Raw genomic sequence first — 20,290 nt, 5'->3', positions numbered from 1 at the left:
GTTAAGGGAGACTGAATCATATTCCTTTTCCTGAAATGATGAATTGGTGCTTGGGGAAAGAAACAGTTATCACCATGCTTTGCCATGCAGATGTCTATCAAGTGTACCTGATGAACATATAGAGAAAAGTAAGGATGCTTCCATTCAGAGCAGAGCTGGCTATTGAAAGGAATCATATAGCATGGGTAGGGAATTTAGTTTTAAAGAAAGTTACTTATCATTATATCCTGGTATCATGAATGTCTTCTGCAAAGATAAGTCATTGGATTTGATCATTTTGTCAATTGATTGTATAATAAGTTCTTGCCTAAACCTCATTTATTCATCATTTAAAATTTGATGTCTCAGAGTGAGAGTATAAATGTCAATTGTTTCTTTTCTGATAAGAAATCCAGAGGGTCTTCTCATCCCAGATTGATATATTTTGGGGGGAGGTAGGAAAACTAGACCATTTTTTGCCTCATTTCTTACCTAGTCTTAAAACACTGAATGGATGTTGCCTCAGACAGAGACCTGAGCAGGACCTTAGCTTAAAAAGGCCAGGGTTTGCCACTGCATCTCCAGTCATCCTGATCTGAACTCTAATGACCTTGTAGGAGAGAGTGAAGCTGAGGACCTTGCACAGCCTTGTGTTGTTGAAATCCAATTCATTTGCAAGTCAAGATATCACCCTCCTGAGGTCATTGACCTCTTTGAGAATGAAGGATGAACAACAACAACAACAAAAAGAACTTGATCATGTTATCATTTATATTCATTCCTGGTAATGAAATGATTTCAGATAGTCAGAAAAAAGGAATATGGTCCAATTCTTCTGGTCAGGTTTCTCTCTCCTTGAATACTCCTTGTACTTTTTGGTTTACGTGGTTATTAACTTGAATCATCTCATGTGATCAGAGAACGATCTTAGAACAAGAAGCAGAGAAATAGAATTCTTTTGTTAATGATTATTAATCTTTCCTAGTCTTTAGATACAGTGGACTTAGACTCAGACTTAGATGCTTATACACGTTCAGATCTGGCCTCAGACACTAGCTGTGTGATCCTAGGGAAGGTCACTTGACTTCTGTTTATCACAGTTTTCTGAACTAAAAATATGCATAATACCAGAACCTTACAGGGTTGTCAGCATCAAATGAAATAGTAGTTGTAAAAAGTTCTTATTAATACAGTATTTGACATATAGTAGGCTCTATGTCTACTCTGGGCTCATTTGTCCCTCTCTGCACATTTTTATAGTGTTTTAAGGTTTGTGAATTGATCTATGTACATTTGTTCCAGTTGGTCTAGAAGAGGGTTTATCTGGAGTATGTGAACTTTAAAAAATTTCAATATAATAATTTTTTTCTTAATTCTATATTTTATATATGCCAAAGAGGTCTATTACAGAAACAAAAAATTTAAGTTTTTAAGGTCATCTTGCCTAATCTTCTGCTCAATATATTAATCTCCTCTAAAGATAATCACACTCAGTGTAAATAAGCACAGGATCTATGACTTTGTAGTGTGAAAACTCCCTCTAAAGCAGAAATGAGGAACTAAGAATTAGAGGTCAAGTGAATTGTCCAGGGCTACACATCAGTAAATGTCTAAGGCCGACTTTGAACTCATCTTCCTGACTCTAGTTCTAGTGTTCTATCTATTGCACCTCTTAACTGCCCCTAATTGATTTATGAAAATCCCTGAAATTGTCACCTTCTGGTGGTCAGCCTTACAGGGCCGACGATTTCTCATTTTAACTGGACTGAGAGCACTCAGACATGTACCACAGTCATTATCTGCACTAACCCCAGAGACTTAAGAGCTAGTATTTTACATTCTACTGGCATGGTCTTTAGGGACATCATCCTGTACTAATAAGGCAATGAAGCAGCAGTTTAGAGGAGTGACTTTCAGGAGGAGAAAAGAACAAAAAAGTCTTTCTAAAAGTGGCTGACTGATGCCACCAACTGGATGTATATATATGTTGCAGAATTATTTTTGGCTTGAGGCAGTTGCTGTTTGGCCAAGAGGAGTATTTATGCCCAATTGATGTGTTTTGTGGTCCTCAAGGGCCAATTCCTGACCCTTGTTCCCTTGTTGCTTCACAGATTTGAGGTCAGTACATTAATCTGCAGACAAGAGAATGCACATTGATTATCATTCCAACTAAAATAATTTTTAGGACTCCTAGTTCTGTTCCCTCAAATCATCCATCTTTGAAGACAATGAAGAGTTTTTGAACATAGCTTTTCCTTATTTTTATTGGACATTTCTTCTTAGAAGGGGCTAAATAGTTTAGGACATGTGGGTGCTTTTGTATCTATGTTGACATTTAGGGAAAACTTACTATTTGTTTTTCTCAAGTTTGTTATGTGTAAGTGAGAAAAAGCTAGATGTTTCAGTCCTGACTATTTAAAAAAAACCCCAAAACTTTTGTTTATTAGAATGTGATCCTTTGTCAAACTTCTACAAGCACAATAGATTAAAAAAATAACTACATTTATGCTCTTTACTTGAATTAGGTCTTTGGTCATGGGAAAGCCAATGGAGAGCCCACATGGGCCTTGGTCCTCACTGCTCTCATCTGTGAAATAGGAATCCTAATTGCTTCTTTGGACAGTGTAGCACCAATTCTTTCAATGTAAGTACATGTGTCAGGATGTAAATATTTAAGTAAATTTCATTTGTTTGACTTTTAAAGTACTATTTCCCTTCATTCTTACACTCCCTAATTTTTTTTACTTCTTTGATAATTAATATTCTGATTTTTAAAATTCTAGAACCCTAAAAAATACATTTGAGATTCCTTATGGCCAAGTCAATATGTGTTTTATTAAGTGACTGATATTTTTATGTAAACACAATACCTAGTTGTTATCCTTCATTCTCACAGAGAATCAAAATGACATCACTGTGTTGGGGTGATAGTACTATGTGTCCCACTGTGGCTGATCAGACCATTATGAGCTTGGAAAGCTCTACTACAGGTCGGCCACAAATAGTCCATATGAACATTTGTAATGTTGTGAGGATAGAAATAAGATGTTCTTTTAGACCACAGAGTTCACAAACTAACTAGAAACAAGCGATGATTTTAAGCTAAATCTTAAAAGAATAAAATATACAATATATACCATATATCATTTTAGGATCATATCTGTAGGCTCTAAGGTGAATTAGAGCTGATTTTGTCTTATGCTACTCCAGTTTTACAGTTGAGGAAATTGTGTTCCACAGTACCCATGATCACACTGAAATGAGATTTGAACGCAGGTCCCCTAACTTCACATTATCTGCTTTTTGCACAGAGGTGGTGGCAACATGTGACCATAAAAGATTAAAGAATTGGGACAGTTCTGTGTTGAGGTTATCTAGAAGAGGCATCCCAGCTGCTCTTGTCCCTCGAAGAGTAGCAGCTGAATTTGGAGAGTGAAGTAAGAAAGACTTAGGAGGGAGGAAGTAGTAGTGGAGAAAAGAAATGAAGGGAGGTGACTCAGATCAACCTGAGTGGATCGGAAGTCTTGTTTTGAACTATACAATATAGCCAACTAGCCTGTGGAATTAGTAAAGTTCATGATGGAAGACTTTAGAAAGGTTGATGTTAATGGAGTGTACAGAATGAATAAGAAAGGGGATAGAATTGGAACAGAAAGAAAAATTAGATTATTGTTTATGAACCAGAGTGGTGGCAATGAAAGTAGCTGTAGATCTGAGAGTCTTTGTAGACTCTTAATGTAGGTATCTCAAAGTATGGGAAAATCAAGACTCTTGAAGAACCAAAGAGGGCCAGTTGACTTGGGTTACCATAAATGGAAATGTTGATCCTTGAAAGAAGATTCTCTTTGAAAGTGAATAGGAGGGGCTGCTAGGTGGTGCAGTGGATAAAGCACCAGCCCTGGAGTCAGGAGTACCTGGGTTCAAATCCAGGCTCAGACACTTAATAATTACCTAGCTGTGTGGCCTTGGGCAAGCCACTTAACCCCATTTGCCTTGCAAAAACCTAAAAAAAAAAAAGTGAATAGGAGTTTTTGGACCTGTTATATGAGAGGTGAGAGACTAGCCAAGCAGGAAGCAGGAAGACCTGAGTCTGTGAAACAGGTAAGCCCTAAAGAGAAAGAGATTTGCCCAAAAAGATTTGGTAGCAAATGCTAGGAGAGTGCAAGAGTTATTAGGCAAACACTTAAATTCAGAGTTCCTAAGCTTTTTTTGATCATAGCAGTAAGCTTTTCTGTGCCTCCTATTTAATAGGAATGGAAATAAATTTTAGCATTTTCCAAATGCATAAATGATACATTTGATGGACTTGAGAATAGGATTGAGAATCATAATTCACAGAGCCAAGTTGTCATTAATTAATTAAAACCTTGGAGTATTTTAATAAGAAAATACAGTTATTTAAATATTTTAAAAATTCATTTTAAGCTTAAGTACAAATGAGAAAAGACAAAAAAAGAACATTGCCGTGAACCAGCAGAACACAAGAATACTCAATATAAGACACTATATTTCCATTTCACAAAAATCTATGTAATAAATCCTGCACACCCAGCTTTTCTGTGCTCTCTTTTAGATTTCCTTCTTTGCTGTGTACTTTTTATTTTATTTATCTCCCTCCCTTTTGCACCTCCCCCAGTCTCCCTACTAGAGAAGGCTACAATTAAATATGAATATATACATGCCCACATATATTTAAATAAAGATTTTAAAATTTATAAAAACAGGGGTTTTTGACATTAATTTTTCAAAAATTTTGAATTCTCTCCCTCTTGTCAGTCCCTTCCCTACCAAACTGAGAAGGCAATAAATATGATTCAGTTATCCTTATGAAATCATGCAAAACATTTCCATATTGGCAATGTTGCAAAAAATAAAAACAAGAAAATAGAAAAGAAAACTGTTCTTCAATCTCCACCCACCCTTCATCAATAGTTCTTTCTTTGGAAGTAGATAGCATTTTTCATTGTGAGTCTTCAAAATTGTCTTGGATCATTGACTTGATCAGAGTCCCTAAGTCTTTAATAATTGATCATCATTATGATGTTGCTGTTACTATAAATAAATTTATATATATATAATATATATATATTATTATCTTCTGCACATTTCACTTTGTATGAGTTCATATAAGACTTTCTAGATTTTTCTGAAATCATTCTGTTGTTCTTTTCTTATGTACAATAATATTCCATCACAGTCATATGCCACAACTTGTTTAGCCACGATTGATGGGGATCTTCTCAATTTCCATGTTTTTGCTATCATGGAAGAGCTACTCTATTTTTGAATATATATAGATCTTTTTCCTTGGGTCAAAAGGTGTGGAGAGTGTAATAGTCCTTTGGGGATAGTTCTAGATTACCCTCCAGAAGAGATGTGTCAATTCACAACTCCACCAATGGTGCATTATTGTCCTAGTTTTCCCATATCCCTTCCAAGGGGATGGATCCTTTTCTGTCATATTAGCCAATGTGATAGGTCTGAGGTAGAACTTCAGAGATGTTTTAATTTGCACTTTTCTAATCAATAGTGATTTAGAGCATTTTTTCCTTTTGGCTATAGATAACTTTGTTTTCTGAAAACTGCCTATAATTCTTTGTTTATTTATCAACTGGGAAATGACTCTTTTTTTCTATGAATTTTTTGAGTTTCCTAAATTTTTGAGAAATGAAGCCTTTATCTGAGAACCTTACTTAAAAATTCTTTTCCTAGTTTCCTTCTGTCCTTCTACTCTTGGCTGCATTGATTTTGTTTGTCATCTTCTCTAGCTCTTGTTGGTCATAAATGCTTCCCTTATCCATCTATTTGAGAGGTAAACTTTTCCATGCTCCTCCTAATTTGATTATTATGACATTTATATCTAAGTCATGTACTCATTTTGACCTACCTTGTCATTCATTGTGAGATGTCTATACCTAGTTTCTGCCAAAATGCTTTCCAATTTTCCCAGCAGTTTTTGTGATAGTTTTGTTTCTTCATTGTTCTAATTTTCTCTTGTTTTCTTTCTGTAGATATTTTTTGTATGATATTGAATAGTGGTGATCCTTTCTTTACCCCTGATCTTATTGAGAAGTCTTCTAGTTTATCCCAACTACAGATCATGCTTGCTCTTGGTTTTAGATAGAAACTACTTATCATTTTAAAGAAAAGTCTATATTATTCCTCTGCTTTTTTACTGTTTTTAATAGGAATGAGTAATTGGATTTTCTGAAGAGGTTTTTTTTGCCTTTGTTGAGATTATCATAATTTTAGTTTTTATTTTTTCCTAATTTGAACAGTCCTTCATCCTTGACATAAATCCCATCTGATCATAATATATGATGTTTGTGATAATCTCCTTGTTATTATTTTATTTAAAATTTTTGCATCAATATTCATTATGGAAATTGATCTATAGTTTACTTTCTCTTTTTAAAGTTATCAAACCATATATAGAAGGAATTTGGTAGGACTTCTTCTTTATCTTTTTTCCAAATAGTTTATATAGCATTAGAATTAGTTCTTTAAATGTTTGTTAAAATTCACTTGTGAAGCAATCTGGATCTTGGAATTTCTTCTTAGAGAATACATTGATAACTTGTTCATGAGGACAGTTTACATTTTAGATACCCACTAGTTTCTTGAACCAGGTTGGGCCAGGAGACCTTTAGTTTTCCTACTTTTACCCAACTTTCATTGGCCAGTGATAATTAACCCAGTCCCTCTTACTTTTTGGTTTCTCTGCATCCATCCAAGGCTGTGACATTTGTGCAACATTGATGTGATCTTTTATACTTTCTGCTCCTCAGGTTTTTCCTCATGTGCTACATGTTTGTGAATTTGGCTTGTGCAGTACAGACTCTTCTGCGCACCCCAAATTGGCGCCCTCGTTTCAAGTTTTATCATTGGTAAGCTAATGTTACATTTATTTCTGCATATCATTTGCTATACTCTCATAGCATTTTCAGTTGTTTATGGAATGTCTGGTGGATAATTATATCCTCTGTTCATTGGGTCTTAACAACTTTGAGGTTTTATGTGGCATATCTCTTAATATTGGTTCTTTTTAATCAAATATGTGATTGTAATGGAGCTCCTGTTAAAAATGCTAATGCAGAGTGGTACCCTTCCTAAGACTGCAAGACTTGAGTGGTTTCCAGAGCCATAAGAGGTTACTTGAATTTTCCAGGGTCAACTCACTAGGGTCAGGCTAGATATAGATCTGGGTCTTCTTGACTCCAAAATTAGCTCCCAATCCATGATACCATGTTACCTATCACACCTTAAATGTCTCTCATCTAGTCATGAATCTGCTGATTTAAAACCTCAACACTCAATGTAACATTTCATGCCAAAGACTCATCATTGGCTTTTTATGTAATCTGTGAAGATCAAAGCTATAAACTATCTTTGAAAATAGGTTGTGAGTTTTTGTAATTTGTAGCATATAAGCTTGAAGGAGGGCTGCTGCTAATTCACATATATTTCAGTTGAAATAACTTTCTAACTTTAGCCAAATACCAGCTTTACCTTTTTACCTTTAGTTTTGGAACACAATAATTTGGTTCTATTATTTTTCACAGCCCATTCTTAGCGAATTTTATTTCTGCTTAGTGAAGTATGAGAATTGATGGGGGAAAATAATTTAGTTTTATAATTTTTTTCTTCATAGGACTCTTTCCTTTCTTGGGATGAGTTTGTGTCTTGCCTTGATGTTTATTTGCTCTTGGTACTATGCTTTGTTTGCTATGCTTATTGCTGGCTGTATCTACAAGTACATTGAATACAGAGGGTAAGTAGTCTGGTTTTGTTTTCTTTTTCCTTAGGTTCTTGTTTATTATGACTTAATGAACTTAGAAGTCATAGAAAAGAAAGGAGAGATGCTTAGAAAATATGGGAAATTTGGGCGGCTAGGTGGCGCAGTGGATAAAGCACCAGCCCTGGAGTCAGGAGTACCTGGGTTCAAATCCGATCTCAGACACTTAATAATTACCTAGCTGTGTGGCCTTGGGCAAGCCACTTAACCCCATCTGCCTTGCAAAAAAAAAATCCTAAAAAAATATGGGGAAATTTCAAGTGAATGTGTATCTATGTTGCAAGTATCAGCATTGAGTGTATGCATTGTGTATATCCATATTGAAGCTAAGAGATCTCCCTACAGTCCTCCTTCCCCCTACCCCCACTTTTCTTTTTTCTGAGCAATATAACTCTTTTGGGTTGATTTGAATTTCTTCCCAAGGGCAAGTCCAGCTCATTGCCTTTTTAAAGATACATTTTGGCCCATGAGCCAAGAATGTCTTAGATTTTTAAGTGCAGCAAAACTTTATTTTAAAATGTAAAACCATTCATAGCTCCTGGGCTGTACAAAACAAAACAAATAGTAACAATCAAGAACTATACACAATTGGGAGGGAGTCTTAAATTTGGATGTGTTTTGACGCAGTACCTATCTGATGAAATGTATGACAAAGTCTCAGTTCCCATTATCTTGTTTTGCAGTTTACTGTGTTCATACAATAATCATTAGATTTTCTACTCTGAAAATTTTTAAAAAATTGGCTATACCTCTTTACTGTCTAGTTATAGTGTCTCTTATACTAGCATTTTTGAAAGGAAGATTTGGGGATAATGTTGTCTACATTTTTTTTGCTTATTTTTAATCAGTCTATAAAATACAGCTGTCATGTCCGAGTATCCGCAATTTGTTTAAAAACAAACCTTTTGTCAGTGGTTTTTTAGTTTTCATCTTGTTTGATGCAAAATTGTGAAGCATTCAAACTAGCATTTGAACATCAAATGTCAACTTTTCTGTTTAGCTTTAAAAGCTCTTCACAAACTAGGGGTAGTTCCCTTCCCACATTCTATGGTCTAGCAGATGAGCTGATTTTTTTTTTAGTAGACCTGTATTAGATATATGGCATTCCCTCTCCTGGTTCTACATCTTTGCAGTGACTGTCCCCCATGCTTAGCATGCACTCCATCCTCAACTCCACCTCTCACAATCTCTAATTTTCTCTAAAGATCACCATTTATAAGCTGTCTTCTTTTTATCACTTTCCACCTTTTATATACTGTCTTCTCCCTCTTCAGCCCTTCCCCCTCTAATTCCCCATTTTCTTTAGCTATTTTATATTAATTTCTCTTCATGTGCATAATTATGTTTATATGTTTTACATGTGCATCTATATAACCATAGTTCCCTTTTCCTATTACTGCCATAGAGACATTTGGCATTAATGTACATAATAATTTTGTGTGACCACACACATACATTTGCACCTCATGTCAACTTAAGAGCATAGAATTACTTTTGGTACTCTTTATCATTCTTTGAAGCATATTCCATTCATTAATAGAGGTTTATTGTAGAATGCTGTTCAACTAGCACAATAATTAAAATTTTCTGGCTCAGATTATTAAGTTTTAATATAATGGTCTAATCACTATCAGCTTTTTAAAAATTTTTAATTGATTTTTCTCTTTCTTATATAACTTATAATTTCCAATTTCATGCTTCTTTCTCCTAGAGCATCATTTCATGTGACAAATAATATTTTTTTAGAAAGGAAAAAAAAGTCAGCACAATTGATCCATCAATTGTCACTGGTTTAAAGTGAATTGTTTTTTTTTTTATTTTTAAGAGCTGAGAAAGAATGGGGTGATGGGATAAGAGGTTTATCTTTGAATGCTGCTCGTTATGCGTTATTACGGGTAGAACATGGCCCACCCCACACTAAAAACTGGAGGTAAGTTTCCTATGATTTTTCTGTCTTGAGGGTATTAATCATCTCTGTTTTCATCCCTATATTGTGGCATACGTCTGAAGCTAAGTCAATGCAAAACTCAGTAGGCTGAAATTTTAGTGTTTTGAGTCAGCACAATAGGAATTAAAAATCAGCACAACTGTTCAATACATTGAAAATACCCCAAAATGCTATAGCCTGTAAGACCCACATTAACACAAATGTATATTGGGGAAAAGTAACTTGAGTTTTTAGACTGCATAAAAATTCAATTTATAATCAATATTTTTCTGCTACTTCAGCAGCTATGTATAATTTGGACATGACGATAAGTACTTTTGTCCAGTAGAGGGGGCCATAAACCAGTAAACTGTAGTTCTGAATTTTAGGTCCATTTCTACCAGTTATTTAAGCAAATCCAATCTTTTTAATCTGTCAATTCACTGTCACTTATTTTTCTTAATTTTATTTTATACCACAGACCTCAAGTTCTGGTTATGCTGAATTTGGATTCAGAACAGTGTGTAAAGCATCCAAGGTTACTCTCATTCACTACCCAGTTGAAGGCTGGTAAAGGGTTAACAATTGTGGGCTCTGTCCTGGAAGGAACATACTTGGATAAATATCGAGAAGCCCAGAGAGCTGAAGAGGTATGCACCCACCTGCCCACCCATCTTTCCTTCTAATCCCCTCCAACACCTTTTTCCTGATTGTCTAGAGCCAAATAGGAACAAATGGTACAAGCCAACACTTTAATAAAAAAATTCAGTGTATCATTTCAGAAGATTCGGCATTCGAATTAAGATTTCATGGTCTAACATTTAAATTTTAATTTAATGTATTATGCATCTTTATCAGCACACAAAATTTGGCAGTGATTTTTCAACTCCAGAACCAGAAATAATATTCACATCATCTTGGTTTCTTTTAATGACCATATTCTAGCACCTTAGAAACATTTCTTCTCCAAAATAGAAATGTCTCCCATTACAGTGTGTTCTAATATTTAGGACATCGGGGCTGTAATTTCAGCTGACTAGGTTGGGAAACCTCGGATGTCTCTTAGGCAATATGGCAAGTGAAGAGGGAACTAGATTTGGAGACATGAAAACCTGGACTTCTGTCTGGCCCCTAAAACTGGCTAGTTGCTGGGCACTGGCAACTTAATTGCCTAACTTAGTTTTTGTAGAAGTTAACTGATTTAGCTTTCAATACCAAATTTATTATGAGGTTTCCATAAGGTAACAGGGGAAGGAGAAGGAGAAGTAATTTTTTCCACCCACACTTAACTTCGAATGGATTTGAAGTCAGAAGTTAGCAATATTTGTTGTTTTCTAATTGGATGTTGGAACCTCTCAGAATGTTAATCTCCACAAATGTTAATTCTGATGTTGGAATTGCTTCAGGTTTCTGGAGAAGTGACCTCATTACTGACCCCTTGGTTATGTTCACTTGTTTCTGAACTCCTAATTTTTCTTATTGGTGTAACCTACATAATTTGGACTAAATTCTATAGCTATAAACATGTGAAAGTTAACCGAGTTAACTAAACTTTAGAATTATTCTACAGATAATTATTCTGCAGATCTTTCCAATGAGATCTACATATAATTTATTTTCCATAAAAAGGTTGTAATAGAAAGCTGCATGCCCAAAGAACCTCAAATCTCTGGTAACATTTACAGTCATGAGGAATTTCTGAGAGTACTTGAAAATTTTTAGAGGAATAACTTTGATTTGCTAAATCTCAGTGAGTTTCATTTCAGAGTAGGTAGAAGGTAGCATCACATCTCAGAGGAGGAGGTATGACTTTTCTCCCTTGTGTAACAGTACTAGATGTAATATATTATATATTGTGTGTGTGCATGTGTGTATTTTTTTAATATAACAAGTAACTTTATTTTTATTTTTTAATTTATTTTTATTAAAAATATTATTTGAGTTTTACAATTTTCCCCTCAATCTTGCTTCCCTCCCCCCATCCCCCCATAGAAAGCACTCTGTCAGTCTTTACTTTGTTTCCATGTTGTACCTTGATCCAAATTGGGTGTGATGAGAGAGAAATCATATCCTTAAAGAAGAGAAGTCTAAGAGGTAACAAGATGAGACAATAAGATATGTTTTTTTCTAAATTAAAGGGAATAGTCCTTGCACTTTGTTCAAACTCCACAGCTCCTTATCTGGATACAGATGGCACTCTCCTTTGCAGACAGGCCAAAATTGTTCCCGATTGTTGCACTGATGGAATGAACAAGTCCTTCAAGGTTGAACATCACTCCCATGTTGCTGTTAGGGTGTACAGTGTTTTTCTGGCTCTGCTCATCTCACTCAGCATCAGTTCATGCAAATCCCTCCAGGCTTCCCTGAAATCCTGTCTCTCCTGATTTCTAATAGAACAATAGTGTTCCATGACATACATATACCGCAGTTTGCTAAGCCATTCCCCAATTGAAGGACATTTACTTGATTTGCAATTCTTTGCCACCACAAACAGGGCTGCTATAAATATTTTTGTAAAGTAATGTTTTTACCCTTTTTCATCATCTCTTGAGGGTATAGACCCAGTAGTGGTATTGCTGGGTCAAAGGGTATGCACATTTTTGTTGCCCTTTGGGCGTAGTTCCAAATAGCTCTCCAGAAGGGTTGGATGTGTTCCCAGCTCCACCAATAGTGTAATAGTTTCCCAGATTTCCCACAACCCTTCAAACAATGATCATTATCCTTCCTGGTCATACTGGCCAATCTGAGAGGTGTGAGGTGGTACCTCAGAGAAGCTTTAATTTGCATTTCTCTAATAATTAATGATTTGGAGCATTTTTTCATATGGCTATGGATTGCTTTGATCTCCTCATCTGTAAATTGCCTTTGCACATTCTTTGACCATTTGTCAATTGGGGAATGGCTTTTTGTTTTAAAAATATGACTCAGTTCTCTATATATTTTAGAAATGAGTCCTTTGTCAGGATCATTAGTTGTAAAGATGATTTCCCAGTTTACTACATTTCTTTTGATCTTGGTTCATGTGTGTATTTATTGTGGAGCTGGAATAATTTTGAGAACTTCCATTCATGCAATCTTGGGACACATTTATTGACTCTTCACAGAAACAGAGAGGAGCAGATAATGCCTAGATCATTTGGATTCTATGTAGCTTAGGAATGCAATAATTACTTGGTTGGCAGCCATTATCCTCATATTCAAGTTTGTGCTACCACATAATGAATTTGAATTCATTAATCTTAACCTAATTTATAAGAAGACGGCTTGAAATTTGTGGCACAAAGATAATCACTGGTGAATATATTAGTGTTAGCTAAAGCTCTACACTTGATTCTAAAGACTAAGCAGTAGATGTTAATGAAGGAAATGGCAATTCCTGGCAACAATTCTCTATCCAGTGGCCTCTTTAAGGTCTATTTTTTTTTTTAGAATTTTGCAAGGCAATGGGGTTAAGTGGCTTGCCCAAGGCCACACAGCTAGGTAATTATTAAGTGTCTGAGGCTGGATTTGAACTCATGTACTCCTGACTCCAGGCTCAAAGGGCAAAGCACTAAGCCTAAAGGCAGAGAAACCTGAGTTCAAATCCAGCCTCAGATGCTTGATGTGTGGTCATGGGCAAATTATTTAGCCTTTAATTACCTCAGTTTCCTCATCTGCAAAATGGGGATAATAATTGTACCTCTTTCCCAGAGTTATTGTGGCTCAAATGAGATAATATATAGGGGCTTAACATAGTCCCTTGGCACTGAGGATAGAGTGCTAGGTCTGTAATCAGGAAGACTTAAATTCAAATCAGACCTCAGATACTAGTTGTGTGACCCTGGCCAAGTCACTTAATCCTGGTTGCCTCAGTTTCCTCATCTGTCAAATGAATTAGACAAGGAACTGGTAAAATATTCCAGTCTCTTTGCTAAGAAAACCCCAAATGGGGTCATGAAGAGTCAGACTTGACTGAAATGATTAGGCAACAAAAATTTATATAAATGTTAACTCATATGTAACTACAAATGTCAGTTTTAGCAGTAATAATCTTTATACTTATTATTATTAATCTCTTGTGACTATGAAGGACAATAGGAAAAGGAATTGAGACAGAGAAAGTTTGTGTTTTCTTAGAGTTTGATTTTTTTAGGAGGGGTCAATCAATATTCACTTACTTTGATATTTATTATTATACCTAATTTGCATACTCTCATGAATTTTTAAGTCAAAATTTTTTAATCATTTAAAGTTTAAATTTGAGATTAGTTAAAGTAACTACTAGATGAATTATATGGTTAGATAAAGAGCCAGTTTGTACAATATTACCTTCTTTCCATGACCCAGAAAAATCCCTTGTTTGTTGAGGGAGGCTCTAATACATTCTCCTTCCAATATGCCTGTGAAACACATGGAAGACAATAGGTAAAGTGATTGTTTTGCAGATTCTCATTTTCTCAAAACTTCGGTTTTTTTAGGTAATGCTAAATCAATCTTTAGCCTTGTCATCTTACCCCATCCCTCAAATCCCTCAGTGGGGATAACTAATATAGGAAAGATTCTCACCTCTGAAAAAAAAAAGATGATCCTTTTTTATTTTTTTAAACAATAAGTTGAGGGGAGGAAAGATGTGTCAGCTTGATAACATAACCTGACCTGTAAGGTCAGAATTAGCTGGTGCTTCTGAAGGAATTTTAAGGTAAGTAATTTTTTTTTAGGTTTTTGCAAGGCAAATGGGGTTAAGTGGCTTGCCCAAGGCCACACAGGTAATTATTAAGTGTCTGAGACTGGAATTGAACCCAGGTACTCCTGACTCCAAGGCCAGTGCTTTATCCACTATGCCACCTAGCTGCCCCTAAAACTATTTCTTCTTGCAAGGGGATTGATTGCTATTTCACAAAAAATGAAATAAAGATTGCAGATCAGGGAGTGAGTTTAGGAACTGGTTGAATTGGGAAGACTCTTTGAATAAAAGAGAGGGCCTAGGATTGGAAATAAAGGAGAGGCAGCTTCATTCTGTTGAGGGGATTGTCTGAAAAGAGCATGGAGGAGTGAAGATCACACTTGTTCCTCCTGATGATTTGGGTTTTGGGTGAAAGAGGGGACGAGAAGAGTTCTCAATAATGGAGGATCTATGTAACCAGGTTTTCTCTAGGGGGCCGCATTTTCATTATGCCAAGAAAATGGGAAGAGTTTCAGCTGAAGAGATCCAGGGTAGGGGAGAGATTGGTAGAGAACATCTTAGATTTCAGAAGGCACAGTGGGATCAGTGCTGGGATACATAAGTGCTACCTAAAAAATTAGGGAGGAAGATACTTTTTTGGTTTTGACACATGTTGACTTGTGTTTGCATGGAACATGAAGAGTAAGAATAGATTGCCACTCTACCTTCTAGGGCACAGGAAATGAAGCTCTTTCATAGTAAGACACCTACCAACTTTTCCAGTTTTTCCCACTTTCTTGGACCTGCATTAGTTCGACCAGTCTACTTGCTGTCCATTGTAGAAAGGTTCTTACACTGGTACTGGAGAACTTGCTTTTTTGTTGTTTTATTTTTGCTTTTAATATTTTGATAACTTTATTTTAGTGTAATTGGTTTATTTTGTGATCCTGTGCATTTTATATTTTTAACATTATCCTGTAAAATAGTCCATAGATGTCACCAGATTGCCAAAGGGGTCCATGTCACAAAAAAGATTTGAGAATTTCTACATCAAATTTATCTAGATAGTGCTTTTGTCACCTTCCTGAATTGCCCTCTGCAAACTTCTCTGCCTACTATTTTACTGAGATACATTTTTTTTTTAGATTTTTCAAGGCAATGGGGTTCAGTGGCTTGCCCAAGGCCACACAGCTAGGTAATTATTAAGTGTCTGAGACCGGATTTGAACTCAGGTACTCCTGACTCCAAGGCCGGTGCTTTATCCACTACGCCACCTAGCCGCCCCAACAGTAGTCATCTTTCAAAGCTTAGCAGACATCCTTCTTCCTGTAAAAGATTCCTAATATTTCAGCTCAGTGACCTCTCTCTGCTCTGTCCACTTAATAGCTCTTATCATCTCATTTGTATGACAATTAACCATAGACTAGTTTTTATTTTCAACTTTTTAAAATTTAATTTTCCCAGTGTTCATCAACTAGACTAGCATCTCCTATAGAGAACTTATTTTGAAGATGGGTATCTCAAGAAAAGTATTTCTTTGTAGAGAACCTTGTCCACATGATGGCACATGGATCTTCAATTACTTGTGTTGTTCTAGACACTATCACTTGTTTGATGCTACTTTTTTAAGAAGGCCTATTGCCAAAAATTCTCTAATCTTATTGTATTACAGGCATTTCTACTTCCTTGCAATTAAATCCCTCCATTTCTTATATCATGGGCAAGGTCTTTAATTTACAAAAGGCAGTTTGAAAAAGGATCTACTCCAAATTGAACTGATTCGGTAGAAATATGGAACATTTGGATTAAGAATACCTGCATTTGGGGCAGCTAGGTGATGTAGTGGATAAAGCACTGGCCTTGGAGTCAGGAGTACCTGGGTTCAAATCCGGCCTCAGACACTTAATAATTACCTAGCTGTGTGGCCTTGGGCAAACCACTTAACCCCATTGCCTTGAAAAAAAAAAAAACTAAAAAGAAAAAAAAAGAATACCTGCATTTGAATATGTTATATCATTTAAGTTATAAGAAATCATGAGCAGTCTTATAAGGAATAACTCTTGAGAGGGATGAAGTGATGCAGTAAAGGTGATGTTAAAAACAAGCCAGAAATTTTTTAGACTGTTTTTAAAAGCCATCTTTATTTTGGATATCTAAGAAAAGTTGTCCTTTTTTCCTTTCTCCCAGTTGTAGCTAAAGCAGGTAAATATTCAAAATGATATTTCATTTGCTAGTATTTATTTCTCAAGGTTTCCTCAATCTAGTCACATAGGAATGCTATTTCCACAGTCTTATTTTTGATTCCCATAAGTGTATAAAGTAAGAAGTGATGCCTTCAAAATTCATCAAGTAAGCTAATGAATCAAACTTTGGAGCATTTTTCCTCCTTCCCCAGTTTAGAAACTCATATTGAATATATAACAATAACTCAGCCTTGAAAGAAATAAAATTACCTGTCTTTATTTCCATATCTTGGAAACTTTGCAGCTATTTGTTTTTATTTAATACAATCACAATTGTTAGAAAGTGAAAAAACTCACCAAAATGTGCAAAATTTTGTGAATTTCCGAAAGCTAAATGTAGCTTTTTAGCTAAATTTTATTGAATTCCAAAAACTGCACTTTGCATTTACCTTCAAAAGGCCAACTGCTGTCCCAGTGCTCCAGAACCTGTCTGCATATGGGAACAATAAAAAGAAACAACACCAAGGTTGTTTTGTCTGGTGTGTCGTGTATCATTTGTCTGGTATTTTATTTTTGAACCTCATAAAATACCTCACAAATATTTCAGAAAGGATTTCTAGATGTGAAATATTATGACCAGGCTTTAAACCAACCATATGTATATAGCAAAAGAGAGAAAAAGCCATCCAGGTAAAATAATGGGGAAGTTTGTGATTGTCTGTCTTCACATTAAAAAGGAAAAGAAAACTGAATTTAGTTATTTGTATGCTGAGACACTGACTTAATCTCAGTAACAGCAGTTTAGAATTATACTATGTGACTGACAAAGTATACCCAGCATTGACCACGCCAACCAAAGTGGTGTAACCCTGTTTGTTCAGTATCTTTCACATAGGATTATTTGACATTTAAAACTGAAAGGGACCTTAGAAATCATATAGATCAATTTTTCATTTTATAGCTACCCAAATCTTAACCTTTCTGAGACCTGGTTCCTTAAGGTCACACAAAAAGAAAGTAACAGGCTTGGGATTTGAACACAGATCCTCTTATTTCTTCTGACTTTAAACCAATGCACTTTTCACTGTGCTATGCTAACATCATCTGCAGGAACCAAGGAAAAGCTCCATGAATTTTTTTTAGGTTTTTTTTTTTTTTGCAAGGCAAATGGGCTTAAATGGCTTGCCCAAGGCCACACAGCTAGGTAATTATTAAGTGTCTGAGACCGGATTTGAACCCAGGTACTCCTGACTCCAGGGCCGGTGCTTTATCCACTATGCCACCTAGCCGCCCCTCCATGAATTTTTTAATGACATTATTTTAGAATTTAGAGGATTGGTTACTGATTGCATTAACTATTAGGTTTTTGCAAGGCAAATGGGTTAAGTGGCTTGCCCAAGGCCACACAGCTAGGTAATTATTAAGTGTCTGAGACCGGATTTGAACCCAGGTACTCCTGACTCCAAGGCCAGTGCTTTATCCACTACGCCACCTAGCCGCCCCAACAGTAGTCATCTTTCAAAGCTTAGCAGACATCCTTCTTCCTGTAAAAGATTCCTAACATTTCAGCTCAGTGACCTCTCCCTGCTCTGTCCACTTAATAGCTCTTATCACCTCATTTGTATGACAATTAACCATAGACTAGTTTTTATTTTCAAGGTAGCTTGGCAAAAATTAACCAACACACATCAAATAAATCTGACAGTATATTTAGCATTCCACCTGCTAGTTCTCCACTTTAGTATATTTCCATCTTTTCTTTGGTACCACACTTGCTTATATATCATTATACATAATGTTACTTATAATATGTTTACATATATTAAATATGTCATATATTAAATATGTTGTATGTCATTAAGTTTTAGGGAATTTTGATGTAGTTATATATGTTTTCCTCATTCTTATTTGGATTGATTCATAAAGATCTTCCCAAATTTCTCTGAATTCTTCATATTCTTTTGTTTCTTATAGCAAAACAATCATTGTATTATTATCTTGTGCCCCATTCTGTATAGCTACTGTCCAATCAGTGAATGTCTACTTTGTTTCCTTTGCTGATACAAAATACCATTTTATATGTTTTGATGTATCTGGAACCTTTCTTTAATCTTCTTAAGTATGTGCCTAACACTGCCATCCCTTGGTCAAGGCAAAATGACGTTTTAATAATATTTTAGCCAAATTCTAGATTCCTTTCTAGAATGGTATTCCCAATCCATATCACTACCAACTGTGCTAGTGTACCTGTATTTCCGTAGCTTCTCCAACTTTCCCTGTTTCTCTTTTTCATATTTGCCATGTAGGGTGTGAGATAAAAATCTCTGAATTGTTTTGATTTGAATTTTTTCTTAATAGTGATATGAATTTTATATGGTTACCAATAGCTTGCAGCTCATCTTTTGAGATTTACCTTCAACCATTTTATTCTTTGAACTGTTAATTCATTTATTTTTAAAATCAGCACCAAAATGGTTTAAAAAGAGGGTTGGGGGAGGCTCAAAAATAAATAAGTAACTAGGAAAAGAAACTACCACTACAGCATTGTGCTCATTCTTATTACTATGTTGAATCTATTCTTTTAAGATATTGACTTTATTTTTCTTTTCAATGGAAGTGGTAATTCCATTTTAAAATTTTTTTTTTTAGAATATCCGGTCCCTGATGGGAACAGAAAAGACCAAAGGATTCTGCCAGTTGGTGGTCTCTTCTAGCCTGAGAGATGGGATGTCCCACTTGATTCAGTCTGCTGGTTTGGGTGGCATGAAGCACAACACTGTTCTGATGGCATGGCCAGAGTCATGGAAACAATCAGATAACCCCTTCTCATGGAAGAATTTTGTTGGTTTGTATGGCTTCTTGCCTCTTCCTATTATTTCATTTCCACGAATGCATACCACCAAGGTGTTCTTTGAAATCTTAAGATAATTGGGGGAATTTGTATGTTAACGAAAGTCTCTGAACTCCTTTGGCTCTGACTTGCCATCTAATTTATAAAAGGAATGGCTTCTTGAAAGTCTTTGGGCTTCTCTTCTTTTCCTTCCTTGTAAATCTGCCAAAAGATTTAGCCTTGAGGATTGTTGCTTTTGCCTCTCCAGGTCTGACCTTCTCCAACTTCAGAGTGGAGGAGGTTTTACTGTTGGTTGATAATCTGCAGTCAGTCTGCTAAAAAGACCCCTTCCAATCTTAGAATGTTGTACATCATCATCTCTTTGCCTCAACTCTTCACTGGTGTCAGTGTCTGCTAAATGAATCTTCTCCTTATTCCCACAGATACCATCCGAGACACGACTGCAGCCCAGCAAGCTTTATTGGTGGCTAAAAATATTGACACTTTCCCACAAAACCAAGAGCGCTTTAGGGAAGGGAACATAGATGTCTGGTGGATCGTCCATGATGGTGGCATGCTGATGCTGCTGCCATTTCTGCTTCGCCAGCACAAGGTTCCATAATTGATTTCATCCTTTTGGTTTAGGCCTACAGCTGTGGTTCTTGGGTAGATTTACTGGCTAAGTTGATTCCTTTCACTACAACAGTCATTTCAGCTTATTGTACTAGGCCCTGTGCTAGATACTGTGGAGAATATGAAACAGATTCTGCCTTCAAAGAGCTTATATTCTACTAGGAGAAGGCATATGTATACCAAAAATGTATATAAAACAAAGAAAATTACTGAGTTTGGGAGGAGTGCACTAATAAGGGGTTCATAGGAAATTTTTAAAACAGCACCCATGAAACTATAGTCTCTTCCCTTCACTGCTTTA

The 20,290-nt window shown here is 35.8% G+C and overlaps 1 protein-coding gene across 6 annotated transcripts in view; it reads left to right on the top strand.

Annotated features, from left to right (window-relative positions):
* Positions 1 to 20,290, top strand: part of SLC12A7 (solute carrier family 12 member 7) — a 283,362-nt gene that overhangs the window by 236,407 nt on the left and 26,665 nt on the right. For all 6 annotated transcript variants that reach the window (XM_074201693.1, XM_074201698.1, XM_074201694.1 and 3 more), the window contains exons 13-19: positions 2,505 to 2,623; positions 6,768 to 6,866; positions 7,631 to 7,750; positions 9,600 to 9,704; positions 10,183 to 10,351; positions 19,176 to 19,371; positions 19,800 to 19,969. In XM_074201693.1, coding sequence (XP_074057794.1) covers positions 2,505 to 2,623; positions 6,768 to 6,866; positions 7,631 to 7,750; positions 9,600 to 9,704; positions 10,183 to 10,351; positions 19,176 to 19,371; positions 19,800 to 19,969 — 978 coding nt within the window. The remainder of the gene's footprint in view (positions 1 to 2,504; positions 2,624 to 6,767; positions 6,867 to 7,630; positions 7,751 to 9,599; positions 9,705 to 10,182; positions 10,352 to 19,175; positions 19,372 to 19,799; positions 19,970 to 20,290) is intronic.

Source organism: Macrotis lagotis, chromosome X (assembly GCF_037893015.1).
Source record: "Macrotis lagotis isolate mMagLag1 chromosome X, bilby.v1.9.chrom.fasta, whole genome shotgun sequence".
NCBI lineage: Eukaryota > Metazoa > Chordata > Mammalia > Peramelemorphia > Peramelidae > Macrotis > Macrotis lagotis.
The sequence above is the reverse complement of the archived record's forward strand: the minus strand, read 5'-3'. Positions and strand labels throughout refer to the sequence as shown.